Genomic DNA, 24,694 nt, shown 5'->3' with positions numbered 1-24,694 from the left:
AAGTAGAAAAAGATGCCTTCAAGCACTGAAAAGTGGTAATAGGTCAAAGTGAACTGAGCATGTTATTCCAATTAGATGGAGCTATATAATTAACGGCACTAAGCTTGGATGGTATCTACTTTCATGAATAAAATCATGTGGCTAATCAATTGGTTTTGTCTTTTGGACTTTTGGAAGAAGTCATTTCAAGTTAAAGTTACATGTAGCATGCAACAGGACTAACCCCAAAATACTCAATTTTTCTTTTTTACTATTCTTTTCACCACCACTCACCATCCCCATCTTTGTCAGCTCAGCTCCTGTTCCACCAATAGAGACTGACCTCTGGTGGTGCATGTTGTGCACTACAATACATCACCCCAATACAGCATCTCCACACCAGTTGAACAGGAAGAGCAGTGTCTGAATTTTTCACAGTGCTGAAAAATCAAACCTTTGGGATTTCTAAATACCCTGGCAAACTGTAATATTACTGCCAAAGCCTAAAAGGCACATTGCCCAGTTTCTCAAGAAATGTTAAGGAACAAAGAATTTCTTGCATTTAAATACCTTTCACAAGCATTTAAGCCTTTGAAAACCAAGCAAATTCACTTGATTTGTTTCAAAATAATTGGAAAAAAATGTGATGAAAAAAATTGCATGGAATTTGTTAAAAATAACATGAAAATTAGCTAAAAATGAGTAAAAGTAAAAAATGACCAGAAATTAAACTAAAACCCCTAAAAAATAAGACGGTGAAACAAAGCCTTCCAAAATAACCCAAAATAGCCTGTCAATGGGCACCTAAGTTTCAACAGTCCAATGACTGTAATGACACTGATAGGTAGGAGAAGAGGCAGTGTCATTTTAGCATTTTGAGCTACATCATGTAATATGGCATTAACATAATCACATACCTAATGACAATGAAACTGCATTACCATTATTTCTAAATATATTTTGAATTACAAACTTTGGAACTTTTGTGCAAATTTTCAATTAAGTAAACAGAATACAAAATACTGTAAAATAGACGTGTAATGATGGAAGGAATCTATTGGCGATTTGTAAATGCTTCCAGATCCTGGCACAATTTTTTCCCAGCCCAAATTAGTGCCATTAATGTGCCATATGGTGTGACATTTCTTCAATCAATTACTTTACTTCTGTGTCAAAATGCCGCCATAGCTACGTTGTTGGTGTGTGCAGCTCCTGCAGAGGCTGATGGCACCACTCAACTGTAACTGCACTTACAGTGGTGTGAAAAAGTGTTTGCCCCCTCCCTGATTTCTTATTTTTTTGCATGTTTGTCACACTTAAATGTTTCAGATCGTCAAACAAATTTAAATATAAGACAAAGATAACACAAGTAAACACAAAATGCAGTTTTTAAATGAAGGTTTTTATTATTAAGGCGGAAAAAAAATCCACACCTAGATGGCCCTGTGTGAAAAAGTGTTTGCCCCCTAAACCTAATAAGTGGTTGGGCCACCCTTAGCAGCAACAACTGCAATCAAGTGTTTGCGATAACTTGTAATGAGTCTCTTACAGTGCTGTGCAGGAAGTTTGGCCCACTCATCTTTGCAGAATTGTTGTAATTCAGCTACATTGGAGGGTTTTCGAACATGAACCGCCTTTTGAAGGTCATGCCACAGCATCTCAATAGGATTCAGGTCAGGACTTGGACTAGGCCACTCCAAAGTCGTCATTTTGTTTTTCTTCAGCCATTCAGAGGTGGACTTGCTGGTGTGTTCTGGATCATTGTCCTGCTGCATAACCCAAGTGCGCTTGAGTTTGAGGTCATGAACTGATGGCCGGACATTGTCCTTCAGGATTTTCTGGTAGAGAGCAGAATTCATGGTTCCATCAATTATGGCAAGTCGTCCAGGTCCCGAAGCAGCAAAGCAGCCCCAGACCATCACACTACCACCACCATGTTTGACTGTTGGTATGATGTTATTTTCATGAAATGCTGTGTTAGTTTTATGCCAGATGTAACAGGATGCACACCTTCCAAAAAGTTCAACCTTTGTCTCGTCAGTCCACAGAATATTTTCCCAAAAGTCTTGGGGATCATCAAGATGTTTTCTGGCAAAACTGAGACGAGCCTTTATGTTCTTTTTGCTCAGCAGTGGGTTTCGCCTTGGAACTCTCCCATGGATGCCATTTTTGCCCAGTCTCGTTCTTATTGTTGAATCATGGACACTGACCTTCACTGAGGCAAGTGAGGCCTGCAGTTCTTTAGATGTTGTTCTGGCTTCTTTTGTGACCTCTTGGATGAGTCGTAGCTGCACTTTTGGGGTAATTTTGGTCGGCTGGCCACTCCTGGGAAGGTTCACCACTGTTCCATGTTTTCGCCATTTGTGGATAATGGCTCTCACTGTGGTTCACTAGAGTGCCAAAGCTTTAGCAATGGCTTTGTAACCTTTTCCAGACTGATAGATCTCGATAACTTTCTTTCCCATTTGTTCCTGAATTTCTTTGGATCTCAGCATGGTGTCTAGCTTTTGAGAATCTTTTGGTCTACTTCACTTTGTCAGAGAGGTCCTATTTAAGTGATTTCTGGATTGAGAACAGGTATGGCAGTAATCAGGCCCGGTTGTGGCTAGAGAAATTGAACTCAGCTGTGATAAGCCACAGTGAAGTTATGTTTTAACAGGGGGGCAAACACTTTTTCACACAGGGCCATGTAGGTTTGGATTCCCCTTAATAATAAAAACCTTCATTTAAAAACTGCATTTTGTGTTTACTTGTGTTATCTTTGTCTTATATTTAAATTTGTTTGACGATCTGAAACATTTAAGTGTGACAAACATGCAAAAAAATAAGAAATCAGGGAGGGGGCAAACACTTTTTCACACCACTGTAGGATGATGCAAAACTGCTTTAACTTCTTTGTGCTTCGTGTGTTTTGTGCCAGCGTCACAAAACACAACAAGTTTTCTCCCGGTAGCTTTTGAAAATAATAAATGAGTATTTTATTAAAATGGATTTTATTTTAGTTCGCTCGTTTTTAAAATGTAGTTCTAAATTTGAAGATTATGGTGATCTTGTAACATCTAAATAAAACGTGTCGCTCTTAAAAGCAAACATCGCGCACACCTCACAGATGACAGCTTATGATCCTGTGTAAAGATGAAGGTGACGGTATGCAGCCCTGGGGTTCGTTTCACAAGGCAGGTTTAGTGAAAACTGATTCTGTTAACCCTGAAATGAGGGAAACTCTGAGTTTTCCGTTTCACAAAGGGAGGTAACTCAAAGCAGAGAAAGAGAGCCTACTCCTAGCCTGTTTCACAGAGGGAGTAAGCTCTCGGTCAGTTACCACAGTAACAGACTCCATGAAACTAACCTGGTCGGGACCAGGTTTTTCTCATGAAACCTCGAGTTTCTCTCTGTGTGTCCGCCCTCTTTCAGCCACACACGGTATTTAACTTCCTCATTCATTCAGTCAGCAGGCGAGTTTTGGCGTGGCATATTAGTTCTGCCGTCTGTTATTTAAAAAAAAAAAAAAAAAAAAAAAAAAACAGTCAGTAGGCCTTTATTAGAAGTCCATGAGTAGTTAGGTGGCGACTTTTTTTCACGAACATGGCATGTCCTTTTGACAACGATCCCGTGGATGAAGGTGCAGTGTTACTGCGCAGAGAATTAAATATTTGTCGGGAGATGGTTATAAGACCGCGCATAAGATTATGCCGAGAGTTTGTTGAACCTGCTTCGTGAAACGGACCCCAGGCAGGAGTAGCATGCTGCGTTAAGCCCCACAGTGGTTCCGCTAACTTCTTGTAATATCTCTTGTAATATCTTTCTTTTGTAATATCTTTTCGGGCAGTACCGTCAAATCGTCCATCCAATGAGTGATCATGTAGGGGTCGGGGAATTTCGTCCCATCAGCGAGAGTCAGTTTTTTTTTTTTTTAAGATAACATTCACGGTTGTGAAGAGTGAGGGTACTCACATATCCACTGAAACTGCCGTTTTCCTTGTCCATTTTGGCATAAACACTCCATTAAAACATGCTAATCCGCATTGACAAGCTAGCGCGTTTGAGATGTTTTGCCTCCAGCTAAGCCCCGCCTCCATATTACATCACATTGTTTACAAGCTGTGAAGGAAACGCTGCATGCATATCCAAATCTTGCCGCCGTCACGGCAGTTCCGCGTGCATTTCCTTTTCAAAATAAAAGTCCGATGATGCTGTAACAACTGTGCGATGATCGATATTGTGAAAAATATTGCATATGACGGCAAATATCGCGATATTCGATAATATCGAATATCAGCCCAAGCCTACTGAGGAGGTCTGCATATCTGTTCTAATGTTGTGTTAGTGACTGGTGAAGTGTGACACACTGTAAACAAACACTCACACCAGTGCAGATCATAACAGCATAGCTACAGTTATACTTCAACACAGAATTTAAACTGAGATGTATTATTGCATACGTTATGCTGTTAATTTATGTTAACGAGGTTCATATGTGTGTGTGTGCTGTGCAGAGGAACGCGAAAAATTGTCCTAATTAGGAAAAAATAAACTGTCCTAGTAAATCACCATAAACAATTTGATTTATGGCACAACAAAATAAGCAATGAGCATAACATGGAACAAAACACATTTTTTGATGCCCTTTCTGTTAAATATTGATTTAGCATGACATACCAATATTGTTTAAGCAAGATGACTGACCTGCTCAGTGGCAGTAGGGCAGTAGTAGACGAGCACTAGAGTAGTGAAGACATTGGTGGCCAGCCCAACAATGGTGATGAGGTTGGGGGCGATCCAGGATGGCACTCGCCCCACCAGCCATTCCCAGTAGCGCTGCATCAGTGGCTCCAGCAGGGAGCGACCTGCGCTGCTGTACCTGACAACGAAAGACAAGAGCCAGATAAAAGTCGGCTGCCCTTAACATGGAGCACTAGGTGGCTGGCAGAATGGACTGTAGACAGTAATGTACAGTACAGTATTATCATGGTAGGACAGAACTGCAAGTTCAACACATGCAACCTGCAAATACAGTGCATCTTTGTTCCTGCTATAGAAATTGAATCACCATGGGCTTTTGGTTCACACCTAGTATTTCTGTGTGGTTCCCCTTGCCAAGGAACCGGTGTACACGTCACTGATGTCACCATGTCGACAGATGTTTAATTTTGCTTAAGTGAGTCTGGCAGTGGTACAGCAGATGAGATGATAAGTTCAGCTGACCACACTTCTGATGTTAGACTGGGTGCTGCTGCTGAGCTATCGACAAAGGTACATCTGTAGAACTCATTCATTTCATACACAGCGCCAGAGCCAATCTTAAACAGCCAGACTTAGCATGTCATTATACTAAAGTATAATGACAATGCTACACATTGGATACAGTTCTGTTATGAATGCATGCCTTTATGTTGTGATGTTATTGCCTCAGAAGGAAAAAAAAAAAAGAGTTCATTAAATCTTTGCTTTAAGAGGTGTCAATAAAAGAATTTTATATTGTATTTTAATTTGTCTGTGGTTAATTTCTTCATAAGAATAGCAACTTGATGACATGTTAGCCTATTTCTCATTTGCAATTTTTTTCTTAGCTGAACTTTTTCATTAGCAAATAGCTATTCATTACCTTAAAACAATCATTACTTGTCAAAATGAACTCCGTAGTTTGTATTTTTCTTAAAAGTCAGTAATGTGTACTATAATATTGAACATTTGGATTTGCAGCTACTTTTCACTAAAATCCAGCTAGTAGTGCACAAGGCCAATTATTTAGGCTTGTACTTGATTTTGTATATTATTGCAGAATTTTGAGCTATCAGCACAGCGCAGTCATCACAACATGTGCATGTGCATAATAAAACAAAACACATTGTTTGAAATGACTGAACTGAAAATCATTTGGTGTGACTCCAGTCACTCTTTGCTGCACCAAACTTGCAACTTAGTTCACTTTTGCATCAGCTCACCCTATGAACTGTGGGTAACAGAGCCAGGGCACTATTGTTCATGCTCAAGGAAGACACTCTACTACACATAAATGGAAAAGAACCTCAATTAATCTCAGTAGTAACACCTGTGTTTAACTGCTATTTCATGCCAAAGTGGCTGCTGTGAAAAAGGCCTACAGTGACCTCAATTAGTGCTCCCTAATATCAACACTATGTGACTGTTTCACGTGACTGTGTAGTAGAGATGGAACAGTTATGAGTCCTGGATTATCACCAGGGCCAATACTCAGAATTTTTCAAGAATGGGCATCACAATTTACATGATAGCCAATATGAAAACAACTCAGACAGCACATCTCCCCTGTTCCCTGAAAGACAGTGGCACAAAAGCATGAAGGTGGGGCAACAATTCCTCAGGATAATATGGTTACAATTTTCCTTTCCCTTTTAACTGGATTTGTATTTGATTTGTTTTAGAGAAAGACAAAAATGCTAAGCTGTAGGATGTTACCCTTACTTACCTGCCTTGAGAATAGATGGGTTACAATTTTTGTTTCACTTTTACTTCAGTTTTATGTAAATGTAAGGAATCTGACATCGATCATCATCAATGCAATGATGTTTAATCATGTAAGCTTAATAAGTACATTTTTCTTGTAATCCCCCCCACTAATTTTTAGGTAATTTTTTTTGCTAATTTTAGTTTTTTCTTCCTTTCTAGTAATTGTTTTTGGCATTTGTTTTACTAATATAATAATGTTAATTAAACATTTCTTCAACGGTTTCTGTTAGTAGTTCTAATATTGTTAATTTTGATACCGCAATTCACTACAAATGAATATCAGCCCTTAATATCAGTCTTCAGTGTCCTTGATTACTAACAATCGATATCAGCCTTGAAAAATTAGCATGGGTTGGTCCCTACTGTGCAGCAGTTAGATCAGTCAGAAAGGTAAGTACAGGAAGCAGTGTCACCTGTGTTCTTCCAGTCTCTTTAGCTGGTGTCTGGACAGAGGGGGGGAGGGCAGCTCAATGAGCCTGCGCAGCGCTCCTGGGGCCAGCCAGCAGGTCGCCTCCATGCCTATGCCCTGTCCAGGATCCTTGTCCTTGCCCAGGCCTCGGCGTGAACGCAGGACCCCCTGCTGCTGCTGCCCCGTGGTGCTCATGTAGCCTGGCTGGCTGCTTGCGTTGCCACCGATGCCTCACAATGCGTCTGCCTTTGCCACCGTTTCCGCTGATGTGCTCTGGACCTAGGGATCCACAGTGGGGCTGCTCGCTGTGTGGGGTATGAGGAGAATGATGCTCACCTGAGTGAACTCATCTGTCAAAGGTTAGTAAAAGACTGAAAACACTTGTAGGCTGTATCTGGTACTTTAGTGTTAAAATAAAGCAAAATCTATGGCAGACTTCTTTATTGAGATTACAGAAATACAATCCTTCCATTCACAGTGGTCTAGAGAAAACACTGACAACTTAAATTACTGCTACTTCCTGAGATATCAAGTTCAAAATGGAAGATCCAACTATTTCACCATGTGATGCCACCCCCTGTTTTAGACTGAGTTTGACAAGTCCCCTGGATCCAGCCCTCAAGAATCCCTACTCCCACATTTTTTAATTACATGACATTTCCTGATGTTTGAGGTCTGAACTGCTTTCATTCCAGGGGTAGATTTGACTGGAATCTGTACAATGCCTGATTTGATGATAAAAACTGCAGCTAACAAGTACAGTCGACAGACTGAACATTATCAAGTAGTTTGAATGTGTTCAGGTCATCATCCAATACCACAAACAAGAATGACAACGATCTCTAAATGAGAGGATGAGGATGATTTACACAGAGGAGATAAATGAGAGGTAACAAATTGGAGCAATGGATAAGGGAGGTGTAAGCAGGTAACTGAAGAGGTAATACAGAGATGGTCACTTGGCAGAGAACTGGTCAGCAAAGCAACTAAAACCTCACAGTGCCAAGTGATAAAATCACTACAAAAAAATGAATAATTGTCTAATGCTGTAACTAAACAGTAGAGATGAAGGCATGAAATTAATGTAGCATTTGTGTTTTGCCCTTATCCTGCTTGAGGCTCAGTGTTCAGAAGCAACATAGGCATACAACACTCGTACACGACCACTGAACCAACTAGTGACCCAACTAGTGAACCAATTGAACGATAATTCCCACCACTACTGTGCTCTGTTTCACCAGGGTGGGCCCTCCACACACACAGGGAGCAATCTGCAGACAGTCTCTGAGCAGAGCAGAGGAGAGACAGGTGAAGTGAAGATAATGTTACTCCAGCTGACAAGTTGTTATGTTACTGTTAGCGAGATAAAAGCTTTCCAACACAAGTAATTTATCATCGACATCCATCGAAAACCAAAGATGGTCAGACGTCAACCCTAAAATGCCTGAAATTCCATCTAACCTGAATCTGGTGACAGTGTGCTGGTGGTAAAAAAAAAATAATTATAAAACGGGTGCTTCCCATCCTTAAATGTGATTGGTTGAGCCACGTTCCATGCCGTTGTAAAATCAGTGCAACCCACTGGCAGACCGCAGCACAAAATATCCCTGCGCCAATGTAAACGGACATAGCGTTGCCTAGCAACCAACTACTCTGCACTCATCTTACTCATGATGTTACATTTGTTTCAAGACTTTTGTAAACAAAATATCAGACTTTGTGGTGAATTTTGATTTGCTGGGTGGCCTGAGCCTGGATGAGTGGTTGGAGGAGGTGCTTGGTGTCTGTTAAAAGACGCTGAATTCACCACCAGCAACAATGTTTTCGCCGGTGTGGTAAAGAAATTCCGCCGAGAAGGACTTGACAAATCTTCCCCCCACCAAGCCATAACCGAGGCAGACTGCCAGAAGATGAAGCACTTTCATAGAAAGCCTGCCCGGATTCATATATGAGCAGCCGGGTAACCCACTGTGTCCGGTGGCCTTCCTGGAGAAATAGCCTACCTCTCCCTGCTGCCTCCTGATCCACCTGCCTTTTATCTCCACCCAAAGCGGACACAGTGTGACAGCGCCGATGTATGGTAAATTAACAGTGTACTTTTATTATTATTGTTATTGTTACAACTGACGTTAGGCATACGTCTGCGCAAAAACGCACCTGTCGCAAAATGCATGACACCGTCCCTGCAAAGAGGAGTCCAAACATAATTGAACACTATTTTAACAACTGCACTATTAATGGAAATATCCAATTCAACATTAATGAGCCCAAATAGCCTGATGTGACATGATGATGCCGCTAGATGAAAAAGTAATCTTGGCGTCTGTGTTGCTTGACAACCATTCTGTCCACTCTATCTTGCTTGGTGGAAGAATGAATAGTTCTCAATTTTATTGTTGCATGTCAGCAACAATGTTTTCGCCGGTGTGGTAAAGAAATTCCGCCGAGAAGGACTTGACAAATCTTCCCCCCACCAAGCCATAACCGAGGCAGACTGCCAGAAGATGAAGCACTTTCATAGAAAGCCTGCCCGGATTCATATATGAGCAGCCGGGTAACCCACTGTGTCCGGTGGCCTTCCTGGAGAAATAGCCTACCTCTCCCTGCTGCCTCCTGATCCACCTGCCTTTTATCTCCACCCAAAGCGGACACAGTGTGACAGCGCCGATGTATGGTAAATTAACAGTGTACTTTTATTATTATTGTTATTGTTACAACTGACGTTAGGCATACGTCTGCGCAAAAACGCACCTGTCGCAAAATGCATGACACCGTCCCTGCAAAGAGGAGTCCAAACATAATTGAACACTATTTTAACAACTGCACTATTAATGGAAATATCCAATTCAACATTAATGAGCCCAAATAGCCTGATGTGACATGATGATGCCGCTAGATGAAAAAGTAATCTTGGCGTCTGTGTTGCTTGACAACCATTCTGTCCACTCTATCTTGCTTGGTGGAAGAATGAATAGTTCTCAATTTTATTGTTGCATTATTACCAATAAATTATTGATTTTTTTTTTCTTGTGTGTTTATTTTATGGGCTATATGTAGGGTAACCGTTTTATAAAAGTAGGGCCCTATAATTTCGGCGATCACGGAATCACGGACGGAATTGCGGAATTAGCCAAATAAAACGGAATCTATTTTTAACACAGAATATCACGGAATATTACATAATTTGAATGAAATGCTGTTTTTGTGTGGAATATGAACGTATGTCTAGGGAAAATTACATGGAGGGAAGCAAATTTGGGTGGCACAACCCCTCCAGTCGTTTCACCTGCACCACCAAGAAAAAAAATTACAACAACTGCACCGGCACCATACGAGTCCAAAAGGCAAAGAAACTTTCCAGGCTACAGCAGTGCACTGACATAGATTGTGTAAAAAAGCGAAGAGTTGCCACTCCGCTCTATTTTCACTGGCTAACAGCAGCACACTGGCTTAGCTTGTCTATTCAGAGAAGAGGTATCACTTCAGCTTATTTTTCAATCTATGTTATTACATGCATACTACAGCTCATTCATTGGTAGCTGAATTGTTAGGTCTGTTTGATAAGTAATTTACATTTTTAATACAAATAATAATTTAAAATATTGTTAAATTATTGGAGTCAAGCTTACTGGTAAACATCTACTCCTTCAAGATAATTTATTATGTTCTACAACTCATAAACATACACTAACACTACATACCGAGTGTTTGAGCAACATATCTCCTCTGTGCTACAAAAGATCTGTGGTAAAAAGTACTCTGTTGTTGTGGATGAGACCACTGATACAAGAGACTGCAGCATCCTAAACATCGTCATTTGTAAGTTAATGTGAATAGCCTGTACGTACAATGATCAACACTCAGTTAACAATCTTTTAAGTTAAATGTGTGCATGCATTGACCCAACATCAACCCTCACGTGAAATAATTACTGATGCCTCCTCCTGTCATTTTTGTTCAATCATTAATAACATATCATTTTCACCTTTTACTGCTATAACAACGTAACTGTTAAATAAATAAATAAAGTGTTGTTTATGTTACCTCAATTAATTTAAGGTAATTTCTATTTCATTTGTGTGCATTTTAGTCATTAACATTAAAAACACATTCTTTTTTGGTAGTAAAATAAGAGTAAAAGGTAAAAAATTGAATTCCCAAAAACTAAAACGGTAAAAATGGAATTTCCAAAAATTAAAACGGAAAAAACGGAATTTGGGAAAAAATTCAACAGATTTTATAGGGCCCTATAAAAGCAATGATCAATGGGCTTATTGCTTAAATAAATAAATAAATAATGAGGCCACTTGGCTGCCAACACATTCCTTATCTGTCCCTGAGTAATACACACACCTCTCAAGATGGTGCCTGCACTCCAATACTCATAAAGTGACAGCTTCCTCCTGTTTACAGAGCTGCTGCGTTGCTGCCCAGTGTGACAGTGACACCTAGTGACCACTTTATAAATGACTGCTCATTCCAAAGCATTTATTTGCTAAAAGGCAACACATTCAACAAACCCACCAAACTTCCTTCCAAGAAGAAAAAAAAAAAACTGCATTATTACACAGTCTAATTTGTTCCACATCAATACACTCATAACAGCTGCTGCTGGAATGTATCTAACCAGGACTTTTTTTGTTTTTTTACTAAGGGTGGTCGATTTTTTTTTCTTTTTCTTTTTCTTACAATTTTCAATAATTGATTACTGAACTGATTACTAAGTTTAAGTAAGTAAAGGTATTGGTATCAAATGAAACTAGTTGATCTAAGGTACCCAAGCATGCTAGGTTGTCAGCAAGGGGACTATTTATTGTTCCAAAGTTAGGCTAAATTTTGGTGAGGGAAAAACTGGCATGGCCATTTTCTCCCTTTTGCAAACAAGCCCACCTTATGCTAATCCCATGCAGGTTTTTGAATGTATTACAAATGTGTTCTTTTGGCCTGTTGTAAAATGGTTTATTTGTGCTGACTGGGGCCTAAATAGTCTTGGAGTTGCATCAATTGGGTTTGACTGGAAAGCTGAGACTCTTGTGGATTCAATGAGCCACATTTGATCCAATATGTGATGATGTTAGCCCCCATAGCAGGGATTTCAGTGTAATGCAACCATTTTTTTTTTAAACTTGTCATCACTGAATAAAATGACCTATAGTCACCGCTAGGATAATCACAGCTTCATGAAATCACAAGAAATTGTAATATCAAATCAATACATATTGAATCAGCAGCCAGGTGTTAGGACTGTTCTGAATTAAGAAATTAGCAAATTACCCCAGCCATTGTTTTTTTCCACAGAACTTGGGAAAGGTAAGTCCAAGGAGTTTTGCAAATGCTGGTGTGCAGGAGTAAGTATAAAGTGGGTTAAGTGCAGTAAAAACTCACTATAAGGTAAAGCGGAAGGTTTAGCTTTTAGTAACAAGAAATGTTGACTTCCATGCAGAGGAGCTTGACCAATGTTGACAACAGGAGATACTTAAAAGACTGATCAATGAAATTTGCGGAAACGTTTATGTGGAAATTAAGATCTTATAAATTCAACTTTGAGACTGTCTGATAGCTTTTAAAGCCCATTGTTGATCAAATTAAATTTCAGACATAAGACTTTAAGAACGTGCAGACATCCTGATATACAGCCATTCAGATGGTCTGGTTTTACAGGTTCCTTCTATATAATCCCTGACTCACAGAGCAGGATGTTGCAAGTCAGCCACGCTCCAATAAAACTTTGACTTCCACACTGCCAAATCATGCCAGCCCTTCAAAACACTGCAAAATCACACATTTGTACGTGGATACATTCACACATGTGTAACTTATCTACCTTGTGCCAGTGTCCTAAAAACATCATGCCCACAACATAAAATCCTGTTCTTTACACCAGTTCCCACCAGCCCAAGACGCCCCACAGCACAGCCGTTCATAATTGCTCACCTTGGTCAATAACGCGTGCAAAATTGCCACAAGTATTACTGCATCAAGCTAATCTTTTCAGCTAGAAGCTAACACCAATTAAATGCAATACACCTTGTAGTGGTTTGCGTGCTAAGTGTTAACGCAGAGAAACGCCATTACTAGCACGCATGCCATTGGAAACGTTTAAGAGCAAACACAGTAGGTAACTCAAATTGACAGCCAGGGATGTCCAGGTAGCACCTGGCTGTGTTTACCTGTACTGACTGCTGGTAACACATGCCCAGCTAGCGACCCACCGGCCAACAAACTCTGCTGCACAATTACCTTTGGCTAGCTGGCAGAATGTTAGCTAATGGCAACTGTTGGTAGCAAAATGACCCGGTCTGGTTCTAACATTAGCTCAAGTGCAGAGCAGTTTTGTCAGTATCACAGCATTTGTCTATCTCTTCTCTTATTTATACTTACGTTTAATAAATGGATATTTTTTCCTTCGAGATTTGGATAAATTCGCACCATCCCCTTCCCCCTCCGTGATGACTACAGCTAGCTAGCCTAAGCAGCTAGCTTAACGACAGATAGCGTGCATCGACTGACCTGGAGAGGTAAAAGGACAAGAGAGCCGCGCTAGCGTCCGAGGCGGCGGTGGGTGGAGGCAGTCCACGCCGAGGGAAATGGGCTTTCTGTTTGGGGGAAAACTTTGGATTGTCCCTTTATAACTACAGGCAGAGACGGGACGTTTACTTGCTGCAGTTAGTAGACCCGGTCCCAGTGAGTTAACATAGCAGCCTAGCTACCGTTAGCTGCCGTCACAGACACTACTACTTCCGTCGCATTTGAAGCTGACAGGTTGTCAGGGACATGTCAGAGCAGAGGGTGTGTGACGCTCTGGACGACAAAACTGCTACACCCCGCTCCTCCTCTAGCACAATGCAGCGTGGAGGTCGCTGGCTCTTGGTGCTTGTCTCATGATCATACAGAGAGGCGACGCAGCTCATTTGTTCTTTTCTACTGTATGCAGCAGGGCCGACTCCCAGAAGCACAGGGCCTGGGGCACCAACTTCACCCCTTGGGCCCCTTGCGCCAGTGCATGAAATAATTAATCTGTAAACACACGCAAACAAATTAGCTAGTATGGCTGAACGGTAGGCTATGTTGTTATCATACTGTTATCTAGATATAAACATACATGATATTTATATCTATAAAGGAAACAATATGGATGATATCAGTATTGGGGTTAGGGTGAGCCTGAGACACTGATTGGTCTCTTGTGATCAAAAAAATATTTTGTGAAATACAGTTTCTATATCCAGTTGGTATTATGCTGCTTTTTTGAAGAACGCTCAGTTTTCACAAAATATTGTTGAGGCATTGTGTTGAAATGGAGGTTGCAGCAAAATTCAATTGTTTTTAAAATATATTTTAATACAGAATTTATTTTAAGACAGTGATTGGTCTGTTCTGATCAATAAAATGCTTTGTGAAGTAACTGCACAAAGTATGCAACATGTTGCACCTTTGGCCACAACCAGTCAGTGATGTGACAGTGAGGACCTTTCCACTGACACTTGATGAAAAATGTGCGGGAAACTGTAACATTACTGATTGGATGGTGCGAGAGGTCTAACATATCTGAAAGTTTCAAGCCGACTGTATGTTAGTGTATCATTGCAACAAATCAATGAGTCTGTGAAGAAGTCTGCTGATTTATTTTTAGGGCTTGAAACTGAAACCCAACACCAAATGTTTCTGTTTTAGATTGTTGAATTTTTTTTCTACTTTTAAAATGCCATTAAAGCTGTAATCAGAATGTATCCCAGTGACATCTGCAGAAGCCGTGAAAACACAATGTCAATCACATATCCAAAATTTTGATGGTGCTTGTGTATCTCTTTCCTTTAAAAACCCTCCTTGTTCACTACCGTATTGGAGATAGTCAAAGAATCTGTCATGTCCTTCCTCTTCTTAACCCTTTCAGTAAAACCCCTGGGGTGCTTCCTGTGCATTTTTAGCAGAGTTGAAACTGCAATGTTGGTGTTTTAAAGCAATAATCAAATACCCTACCTACAACAAGTACATTTCATTCACTAAAAACTCCTCAAATACATTTAAAGTACTAATCAAATCATTATGAGAGTTTGGTGCAAAAGGGGCGTAATTTACATTTTGTGGTGAATAAATCAATTGCAAAGCTCTTGAGTTCTGTCAAGTGGTAAAATGCCACAACCACAGTAATAAATATTATAAAATAAATAATAAATAAATAAAATAATAAAATTGAATAAAAAGAGTGATCATATGTTATAAGTGCAGGGAGTTTGGCAGACCAAACAGGAGAATATTTTGTACTGTAGCACAGTTTTTAATGCACATAATTAATTTGAAATACCAGCAATTAAACATGATACAGCAGACGTAACAGCAGAATCCAATGACGAGGAAAGGGATGTGTGAAGTAAAATTTGAGAAATGTATTACTGACCAATAATATGTTCACTGCTTGCTAAATTAGCAAGCAATTATTTGAGGCAATGTGAGCCTGTTATCAGAGACAACTGACTATTATTATTATCATCATCATATTTTCTTCATATCATATTGGGAGCCTGATTTATTCATACGTGCAAAGTTACAACAACCTGAGAGCATACATAAACCATGTGTAAACTTCACAGCCGTTTATGTGGAGTATTAAATTTTTGCAGTTAATACATTTGCATGCATCTGCCAACAGAGTTGAACAGGGGTTATGTTTTTGGCCTATTCTGTCTGTTTGTTAGCATAATATCTCAAAAAGCTATGAATGGATTTGCTCAAAACTTTGTGGAAAGTTTAGCAATAGAGCAAGGAAGAGTTTAACTTTTCATGCTAATTGGATAAAAGGGGGTGTGGAAGTGTGCATTGCTGGTCACAAAAAGGCACAAAACTTCAAATCAGATTCATGTAACATGGCAAAACTTTGTGGAAAGCTTGGTCATGGAGCACAGGGGAGCTGAACCTTTCACAAAGTGTTGCCAACACTCCTTGTGGACAATCTGACAAAGGTTTTATACAAAACCAGCCTGGGTAAGGAAAGTCACAACTGGATGTCCCAAAAGTTACTAGAAATCACTAGATGATATCATCTAAATTGCATACCAGGCTGATCTGCATGATTAACAAATATATATATATATATGTGTGTGTGTGTGTGTGTTTGTGTGTGTGTGTGTGTGTGTGTAGAGAGAGAGAGAGAGAGAGAGAGAGGGAGAGGACATTTCAGTGGCTTTCATGAATGTGGCTTAAATTTAGATGATATTACTCCAGAGTCCTGGAGTAAGGTAAGTAAGACTAAATGAGAACACCTGAGTTAAGCCTCACATAAGACATAAGAGCATATGCTATTAGTCTAATGGTGCTCATAAAAATCTGGAGTGGAATCGAAAACATGACTACTGGTGTGTATCTTTTTTTTTTTTTTTAAGATTATTTTTTTTGGGCATTTCTGCTTTATTTGACAGTCATAGTGGAGATAGACGGGATGACATGCAGCAAAGGACCTGAGGTTGGATTTGAACCGGTCGCTGCAATCGGGACTGAGCCCTGGTACATGGTACACGCGCTTTACCGGTGAGCCACCGGTGCGCCCCAACTGGTGTGAATCTTGAGACCAAACAACAGTAGAGGCAAAAAGATGTTGTTCAAAAAACGTTTGTGAGTATGAAAAAATGTTCCTAAAACAAATTATGTAAAACCATCCAGTAACTGAAAGTGAAACTCATACTACTACTACTACTGAGCAAAAGACAAGAGTGCTTGGGCTGCAATATGCAGTGAGTTCAATGCAAGTGAAAATGTGAGCACAGGGACACGACAACGGCTTCAGTGGAGATATCCTCATAATTACCAGTATTTCATGTCTTATATTCATATTTTAATGTTGCTTATATTGAGTGATATCTACTTTTATAGACTCTGTGGAAGAACCTTAAACTGGCTTAAAAAAAAAAAAAGAGAATGCAAACATGATAAGGTATATGGTGGTATATCAGAAAACAACCATTTGGGCAGTTCAGATGAAGCCCTGAGCACTATCTATCTATCTATCTATCTATCTATCTATCTATCTATCTACACACACACACACACACACACATATATATATATATATATATATATATATATATATATATATATATATATATATATATATATATATATATATATGTGTGACCCAGGCAGGTGCTGCGGGACTGAAGGAAGGAGACTGACGGTGCTCCCCTCTCAGATGACTGCACTCCGGTTAGCATCCATGAAATATGGAAAAGACTGTTTTGTGTTAAAACATCATGTTGTCACTAAATTGCATTAGTGTGTGCACATAGATATTTTTCTAAGATCTGTGTGTACTCACTAATTCTTTTAAGATCAAAAAAGTCACATTATTTGTCGCTAGCCACTTTTGAAGAATAAAGTTGCTAAGATGGCCTGAAAACTCAAGTCACCAAGTTGGCAACACTGCTTTCATGGTGACTGGTCAAAGGGAGTGTGGTGGTGGTTGTGGTGTATCACACAAGAGGTGCAGAACTCCAGTACCAGAAATACTCCCTAAATCAAGCACAAACACACATAACCGTTATCAAAATGCCACTAGGCTGTTTTGAATTGTAGCTCTCTAATGATAATGATTATTTAACAAATAAGTGTCAGGTCAACGCTGACCAATCAAAATTGACAGCCTTACAAGCTCCTCCCAAAGGTTCGTCTGGGTTCCCAGGTTTTAGCATCACCAGCCAAGCAGGGAACTTTACTTGGAACTGTGTGGTGGCCAACAGAAATTATTCCAGAATCCTGTGAAGCAGTCTTCATGGCACGGCATGCCTTGCTCATTTTGCATGGCATGCCATGCCATGAAGTTTCAGTTTTCAGGTGAAAAGTTTGCACTGAGACCATCCCAGTTCACCCCTCTTCAATGTCTTTGTGCTGAAAGGTGCTACAACAGAGATGTTCTGGGTATGGCAGCAGGGCTACACAGACAGACATGTACAGCCTAAACCTGTCCTGCTCTACATGACCTTCTGTCAGTCTACACAATATCACAAGTCTTGCAGTTCACAGCTTCTGCTTGTTTTTTCTATCCTGGAGCAGAACTAAGATAGAAAGACATACTAGTCTACAATCAAGGATGGTGTTCGCAACTGGTGACGCATGATCCGGATCTGGATGACCGTCAAGTTTCCATCACACACAAGAAGACCACCGGGTTACTCTTCAAAATAAAAGCTTTATTTTCTGTTTTTTTTTTTTTTTTTCCCTTCGTAGCACAAAACAACTTTCTATGTACACTCTCCTGCCTGGAAATGTCTTGCATGTTTTTAGGGGAGCTCATGTCTTATTAAGGAGAGCTGAACTCCTTTCTTCTCTGCTCCGCTTCTTCTATTCTTTAGCTTGTGTGTCAAGTTCACCTGAAGTCTATGTGTGGTCTGAGGTGAACTGTGGAGGACCTGCATGCATAGAACCCACTATCTCAGGATGCTGACAAACAAGTCACCACAAAATATGAAATAGTAAAATTATTATCTCAGAATTCCGTGATAATTGTCTTATATCAGAAAAACAGCAGATTTTATGGGAATATATATATATATATATATATTGTCAAATTAATGGTTTAATAGCATTAGCTACCTTTTGCGACAGACTTGACGTTGGCTTACTTTACTTTCCTGTTCATTCACTTGACCCCCTGACGTGAACACTTGGTCTAGGTGTTTTTGCAACAACAGTTGGAATAAGTGACTCACATCTGGGGTCCGTTTCACGAAGCTGGTTCAACAAACTCCGAGTCTTACCACGAACTCTGAGTTGATCTACTCTGAGATAGGAAACTCTCCCTTTGTTCCAAATCGCATACTTATATTTTTTACATACTTATACTTATATTTTTTACTTTTAGTATGTACTGCATCTGCCCTTACAAAGTATGTAGTTTAGTATGAAATATGCATGCTAATTCTTTTTTCCCCTACTAAATAGTATGGTAGTATGAGTATTGGAACGCAGGGAGGGTCTGAGTTTTCAGTTCCAGAACAGCTGATTTGAGTTAGTTTGATCAACTTGGAGTAGTTTCACCGGGAGTTAAGCGCGTGCACCACAGCTATAAAAAGACAGCGTCAATGGAGCCCAGATTTGACGAGTCACCATGGCAACGGGGAAGCGTCGGGCTGCGTTTCTCATCCCAGTTGAATTGAAAATCTTAATGCATTCATACAGCGAGTTTGAGCATGTTTTTGCTCTGCCTCCACGTCTTCCTGTGCGCTCTGTTTTTGTCGGAGGCGACAGCCGGAAGTGCTGTGCTGCGTCTCGCCTAGCTTGACCATGATGTGTGTTGCGAAGGCGCCACGTCGGCAGAACCAGCGCGGTCAGAGGCTCCCTGCTCCTCTGCTGAAGGGAAGCGCTGCGAGACGAGCAGAGCACTCCGAGAGACGAGCGCAGGCACAGGCAGAGCGGGACGGCACAGTCACGCACAGTAAACCGAGCCTACCTGCTGAAGTGAGAAGTTTGGGTCGGAGGCAGAAGCAGAGCATCAGTTCCGCTACTTTGCTGCCAGGTGTGTTTTGGAGAAGCTCTGGGAATAATGGTGAAGGTAAGAGCAGACACATCGGTACTATCCCTACACTGGGTTCACCTGAACAACTATAGAAACAAATACATTTTTAAAAAGTGGTGAATTTTAACCAGACGCACCTTGTGTGTCTGTGTCAGCCTGCAGCGTATTATTCTAATACAGCTAGTAAAGCAAACAGACTTTCTAGGATTTTAGAGGTCACTATTTGCCCCTAATGCTTGAGAAGTTCAGTAATTCAGCTTTTAGAAGGCGTGGAAACCAAGAGCATTCCTGGCTAGAAATTTCAAGTGTTTTGGGTCCCGTTTTTTTTTTTTTTTTTTAAAGGCCATGGCTTCAGTACAAGGTGCACTAATAGCATGATACTGTGGCGTGACGTGGTGCTCAGGCACGACTGCATGGCCAGTTCCAGCAGCTGATCGTGCAGTTGTTCAATACTCTTGTTGATCAAGACATATTCAACGTGGCAGGCATTTGGCCTGCACACATGAAGCGTGAAGCCCAGCTTAAGCTGTGTGTGCTGCCACTTTTCAGGATCTGTCCAAGATCATTTAGCAAACTGAGTGTCAAACTGAGGGACATTATGATATGTTTTATTTTATTTATTTATTTATTTTTTGGTGGTGTTTTGTTGTTGTTGTTGTTGTTTGTTTTGTTTAGCATGAACCTTTGTAACTGGTTTGTCCCAGTTCAGCTGTTTTCAAAGTGGGGTCCAGGGACCCCCAGGAGTCCTTGAGGGTCTTCTAGGGGTCCCCAGCAAAATGAGGAATAGTTAGGCTGCATTCACATGCCTTTCGCAAGCATGTAAACACAAGAAATCTGATCTAGCATAATTGATCTGACCTTTAACTATCATTTTTAGCATAGTTTTTTTTTATCATTTAAAAATATAAGTGGAAGTGGTGCTGTATCATCAGATTTCTTGTGTTTTAAATTCTTGTGGAAAAATAATTCTTTTACTCTGAGGGTCCCTTTAGGGCAAAATCCCTTCAAATGGGGGTCGAGAACATGAAAAAGTTTGAAAACCTCTGTTCTACTTGATCGTCCCACTACATCCCATGTCAGATGATTTTATTTTTGAACTATCAGAGCTAAAGCACTTTGTTTTTCAGCCTTTTTCTGAAAGCTGATTTCCTGTGTTTGTCAGAATGTGAACAGCGTGAACTCGGAGCCCCAGCCTGGGACCAGCCTGGCCGGGGATGAACCTGAACCCGCCAACAGCCACTCTGTGTCAGGTAAGCAGCGCAGTCCCTGGGCTCTGGGTGAAATGCTGCAAAGCCAGTGGGGAATATGGTGCAATCGGCGCTAAAAGGTTGCCTGTTGCTATTTTGGAAAGTGTGGCTTTGTCAGGGGAATCAATTTGTTTGTGTAAGAGCTGCTGCATTTCTTGGCTGCTATTTCTGTTCACGCAGACATGTTGCACCACTCATTTGCCTGTTTTCTGAAGGTCTCTGTCACAGTCTTGTGTTCTGGTAGCACTAGTAGTGACTGAGAAGTCACTAGGAAATAAATTAAACCAGCAGATGCGAACTCACAATGCTACATAAAGAGCGGGATATTAGGTCGGGCTGAGAACTGACAGCTTCTCCCCAATATGATATAGTTACCCCTGGGTGCCAAGTTGATAGGTATTGCAATTCTGTAATTATTGCAATTTTTGCAAGTATTATGACACAAGTAATTTTTTATTTATTTATTTTTTTTTTACAGATATTGTAATGAATGCATAAATAGCCTATGAGAAATAAGATTAAAAATAAATGATTAGCTAAATTAAAGTAAAATGTTCAAATAAAAATAAAAAGATAATAAATGATAAACCTGATACAACTAATGTATTGTAATTTAATTTAAATTTTATCATTTTATCTGTTATTCTGATTATATTTAAATTAAGGACAAAATATCAATTCAGAGTCAGCATGGCCTTATTAAAATCATCAGACAAAATCATTTGTATTTGAACTGTTTTTTTCCCCCCATCCCTTATAGTAAGCAGCTGTATCTGCTTCACAGACATTAGTCACAGAAACAAGATAACCAATATTGTAAATGGAAGCCAGAAAAGGACAACAAACTTGTTAAAGGGCAAAAAGTATAAATAAGCACATTATAAAGAAGTTTTGTTAAAAAAACCTAAAATGGTGAGTGTGTGTGTAATAATGCACTTTATAACTCTCTGAAATCCAGGCTTTGTTTCACCCTCTGAATTCACTTTCTTTTTAGTTTTAATTTATATTTTTCCCAGTAATAGTAATTTCATGTTTTTTTTTTTTTTGTTTTGTTTTGTTTTTGTGTGTGTGTTTAAATTTTGGCTAGTTTTCTTTTAATTTTCTTGTAAGTCATTTTTTAAAATCTATGTTTTTGAAAGCAATCAACTGAATTTGCACAGGTTTCAAGGCGTTAAAGAGACATCAACTTGACTGAAAAGGTGTGTTTTAATTGTCTAAAAATTTTTCTTATAATATTGTCAAGTGACACATTGTGAAGCAGTGACACAGTATATACTGAATAGGCATCGACCAATTATTCATCCTGGACATCCTGATTACTGAAAAACTCTGAATGCCAGAATTTTTCAGTAATCAGTTGCATCATTTTGATGGCTGATAAACATCTGAAAGACAGCAAGACAAGCAAGTGGGTGGGGCAACGTTTCTGATTATTTGTTATATTTTTCATTTTCCTTTTTGCTGAATTTGTGTTGTAGCGTGTTGTTCTGACTTACCTGCCATCAGGACAGAAGGGCTACAATTTTTGTTTCAGTTTTACTAGATTCATCCTGTTTTATTTAAATGCTTCAGACACCTTTCACAAGCATTTAAACACACAACATCTGATCCAGCATCACTGATTTGACCTTTTAAATGGAATACTTTCCTTGTGATTTAAAAAATGTTTTGGTTTTTCTTTTTGCAATTTTTGAGACCATTTTTTTCTGTGCTTTTAGCAAATTTTCTTGTAATTTTTTTAGTCTCTCCCCTGCTTTTCCTGGCTCTCTCTGTTGTCACTATTGAATAAAACAGAAATGTCAAAAAAGAAGAATCTTTAAGACAAAGAATTATTCTTTTTTGACATTGATATTCCTCTTTAAAGAGAACATTAGGTAGATAGGTGGCAGCTCTCCCCAGCAGAGCACGCCCATGTCCATATATAATCTGCGTGATGCATTTGTTTTTCAGATCCTGGCAAAGATCACTGTGCCGCCACCCCTGGCATGATATCACAGGTGACTGGTGGCCTCTTCCGTGGCACTAAAGGTCTTGTGGGTGCAGCAGTAAATGGGATAACCTGGATCGGGGGCAAGGGCCTAGAGATCACCAAGTCAGCAGTTACTACGGTGCCCTCAGTTGGGGTGGGGCTGGTGAAGGGGGGGGTGTCAGCTGTGGCTGGTGGCGTCTCCACGGTGGGATCGACAGTAGCGAGCAAAGTGCCATTCACAGGCAAGAGGAAAGACAAGGCTGAGTGAGGAGGAGGATGCTGAAGATGATAATGGACTGAGCCAACGGAGAAAGGCTGCTAGCTGCTTTCTATCTGCCAATCAGACTGTTTTCCACCAGTGCCTTCTGAAGCTTCACCCTGTCCTGTCTGTCTTTTTGTTGCCATACCAGAATTTAGATACTGATGCCAATACAAGTTCTAGAAATTCAACAATACTGCAATATCATGGCAAACCAGAAAAAACATCAAGCAGCATCATCAAACACCAAAAGATGTTTTTCTTCGTCCTTTGTGTCACCACACTGACCTGGACGGGGGGTTTTGATGCCACTGAGTGTCCACCTCTCAGGTGTGGAAGCTCCTGGTACCAGTTTGACAACAGGTTTGGTGGGCTGGAATCCAGCTCAAGACACGGTGGACTGCTGTTGCCTCAGTCCACGGACAAGAGCCAGAGTGAGACTGTTGATTCCAACCGTTCCTTTCTTCTTTTAACTGTTCCAGTCCTCTTTCTTCAAAGTATTGCAGTCTGTTTGTTTATGCCCTCCGACGGTGATAATGACTTCATTCTTTGGCAGTGATAATGAAGTAGTATTGCTCATCATGACAAGACTAGGATGTACTGAACGTGTGGTTTTGTGTTAGAAGTCAGGGATCAGCATTTTTCAGGGCACATTTCAAAGATCAACTCACTTTGAAAGCATGTCTGAAGACTGTAGACCATGTAAACATTCAGAAATACAGCCAGCTACATTACTGTTCAGATGCAGTGCCTGTCTTCAACTTGTGTTGAAATACAAAGTGTTTAAATGCTGCAGCAGCACGTGACAAGATGGATTTGTAAAATTTCTAAAAAATAGTTTGTATGTAAAAGATGATTTTCAGGAGCTGTGAGGAAAACGTGCCCTGTGTAGTCACAACTGTGGTTGGTCTATAAAGGCTGAACTACATCTGGCTGAAATCTGAAACAGTCATGCACTGTCACTGTTGAGAATATTTCATGTGTGAGCTGGAAATCACAATATCATTTCAATTCATTGAAGGGCTCAATTTTCCTTTTTTTCCTGACTGCTCCAGTTTTGTTTTGTTTTTTACATTTGTGAACATTTATATGGAATTTCAGCATTACAATGCAATATTTACATTTAGAATTTGTGGTTCCTGAAGTGACTTAAAAATGTTGCTGCTGGACCTTGCCATGTGAATGTTTTGTATGTTCTTTCAGTATATCAATAAAGTAGTTTGGAAGGTTCAACGTGTCACACTGGATACTTGAATCCTCACAAGCAGAGTGAAGCTGTATTCTACCATTCACTTTCCAGCATCATCAGCAGAATTCATTACATTGCTCCTATTCACCAACACTCAGAAAAACAAAGCACAACTTGGAACTTTTGTCACATCTTAAAGGGACAGTTCACACATTTTGATTGTTTTATTTAACCTCTCAGCTGTTATTTAGCACACTTGCAAAACTCATTAGAATTGATGAAGTGTCTTCTCAAAAGTGTTGCAAGAATCCTTTAGTTCCTGTTTGCAGTACCAGGCCACCCACCTTGCAACCAAGTGAATTTGTGCCGGACCATCTAAAACTCACCTTTTTACAGTTTTTGTTCTGGATATGTGGCTGATACAGCCTTGCAAAGTCAAGCAATGTGCCTCCTTGACCGAGTTTTATTCTTGCAATTTTGTGACTTTATGATCTCAGAATATTCTGTATATTTTCTATATGTTTTTCCTGTAAATTTATGACTTTAATCTCATAAATTCTGATTTTTTTTCTCAGAATATTGATATTGCCCCCACCCCAATGGCTCTAATTCATCATTATATAGATGATTCATCCCATCCATCCCAGG

The 24,694-nt window shown here is 39.9% G+C and overlaps 2 protein-coding genes across 4 annotated transcripts in view; one reads left to right on the top strand and one right to left on the bottom strand.

Moving 5' to 3' along the window:
• cept1b (choline/ethanolamine phosphotransferase 1b) overlaps nucleotides 1-13,780 on the bottom strand; it is a 28,086-nt gene extending 14,306 nt beyond the window's left edge. Inside the window, exons 1-3 of one of the 3 annotated variants that reach the window (XM_030051205.1) lie at nucleotides 13,388-13,780; nucleotides 6,882-7,227; nucleotides 4,666-4,840 (exon numbers count right to left, since the gene is read on the bottom strand). In XM_030051205.1, the coding sequence (XP_029907065.1) occupies nucleotides 4,666-4,840; nucleotides 6,882-7,072 (366 nt within the window). In that variant the 5' untranslated portion in view covers nucleotides 7,073-7,227; nucleotides 13,388-13,780. Of the gene's footprint in view, nucleotides 1-4,665; nucleotides 4,841-6,881; nucleotides 7,228-13,258 lie in introns of all 3 variants that reach the window. The other 2 variants (XM_030051203.1, XM_030051204.1) reach the window with 2 other exon arrangements.
• A 5,343-nt stretch (nucleotides 13,781-19,123) lies between these two features.
• LOC115358782 (transmembrane protein 263) lies at nucleotides 19,124-24,087 on the top strand. Its single transcript, XM_030050793.1, has 3 exons — nucleotides 19,124-19,418; nucleotides 20,545-20,632; nucleotides 22,580-24,087. The coding sequence occupies exons 1-3, from the start codon at nucleotides 19,410-19,412 to the stop codon at nucleotides 22,864-22,866; spliced, it is 384 nt and encodes a 127-aa protein (XP_029906653.1). The 5' UTR covers nucleotides 19,124-19,409; the 3' UTR covers nucleotides 22,867-24,087.
• The last annotated feature ends 607 nt before the right edge of the window (nucleotides 24,088-24,694 follow it).

Source organism: Myripristis murdjan, chromosome 5, assembly GCF_902150065.1.
Source record: "Myripristis murdjan chromosome 5, fMyrMur1.1, whole genome shotgun sequence".
Lineage (NCBI taxonomy): Eukaryota > Metazoa > Chordata > Actinopteri > Holocentriformes > Holocentridae > Myripristis > Myripristis murdjan.
The sequence above is the reverse complement of the archived record's forward strand: the minus strand, read 5'-3'. Positions and strand labels throughout refer to the sequence as shown.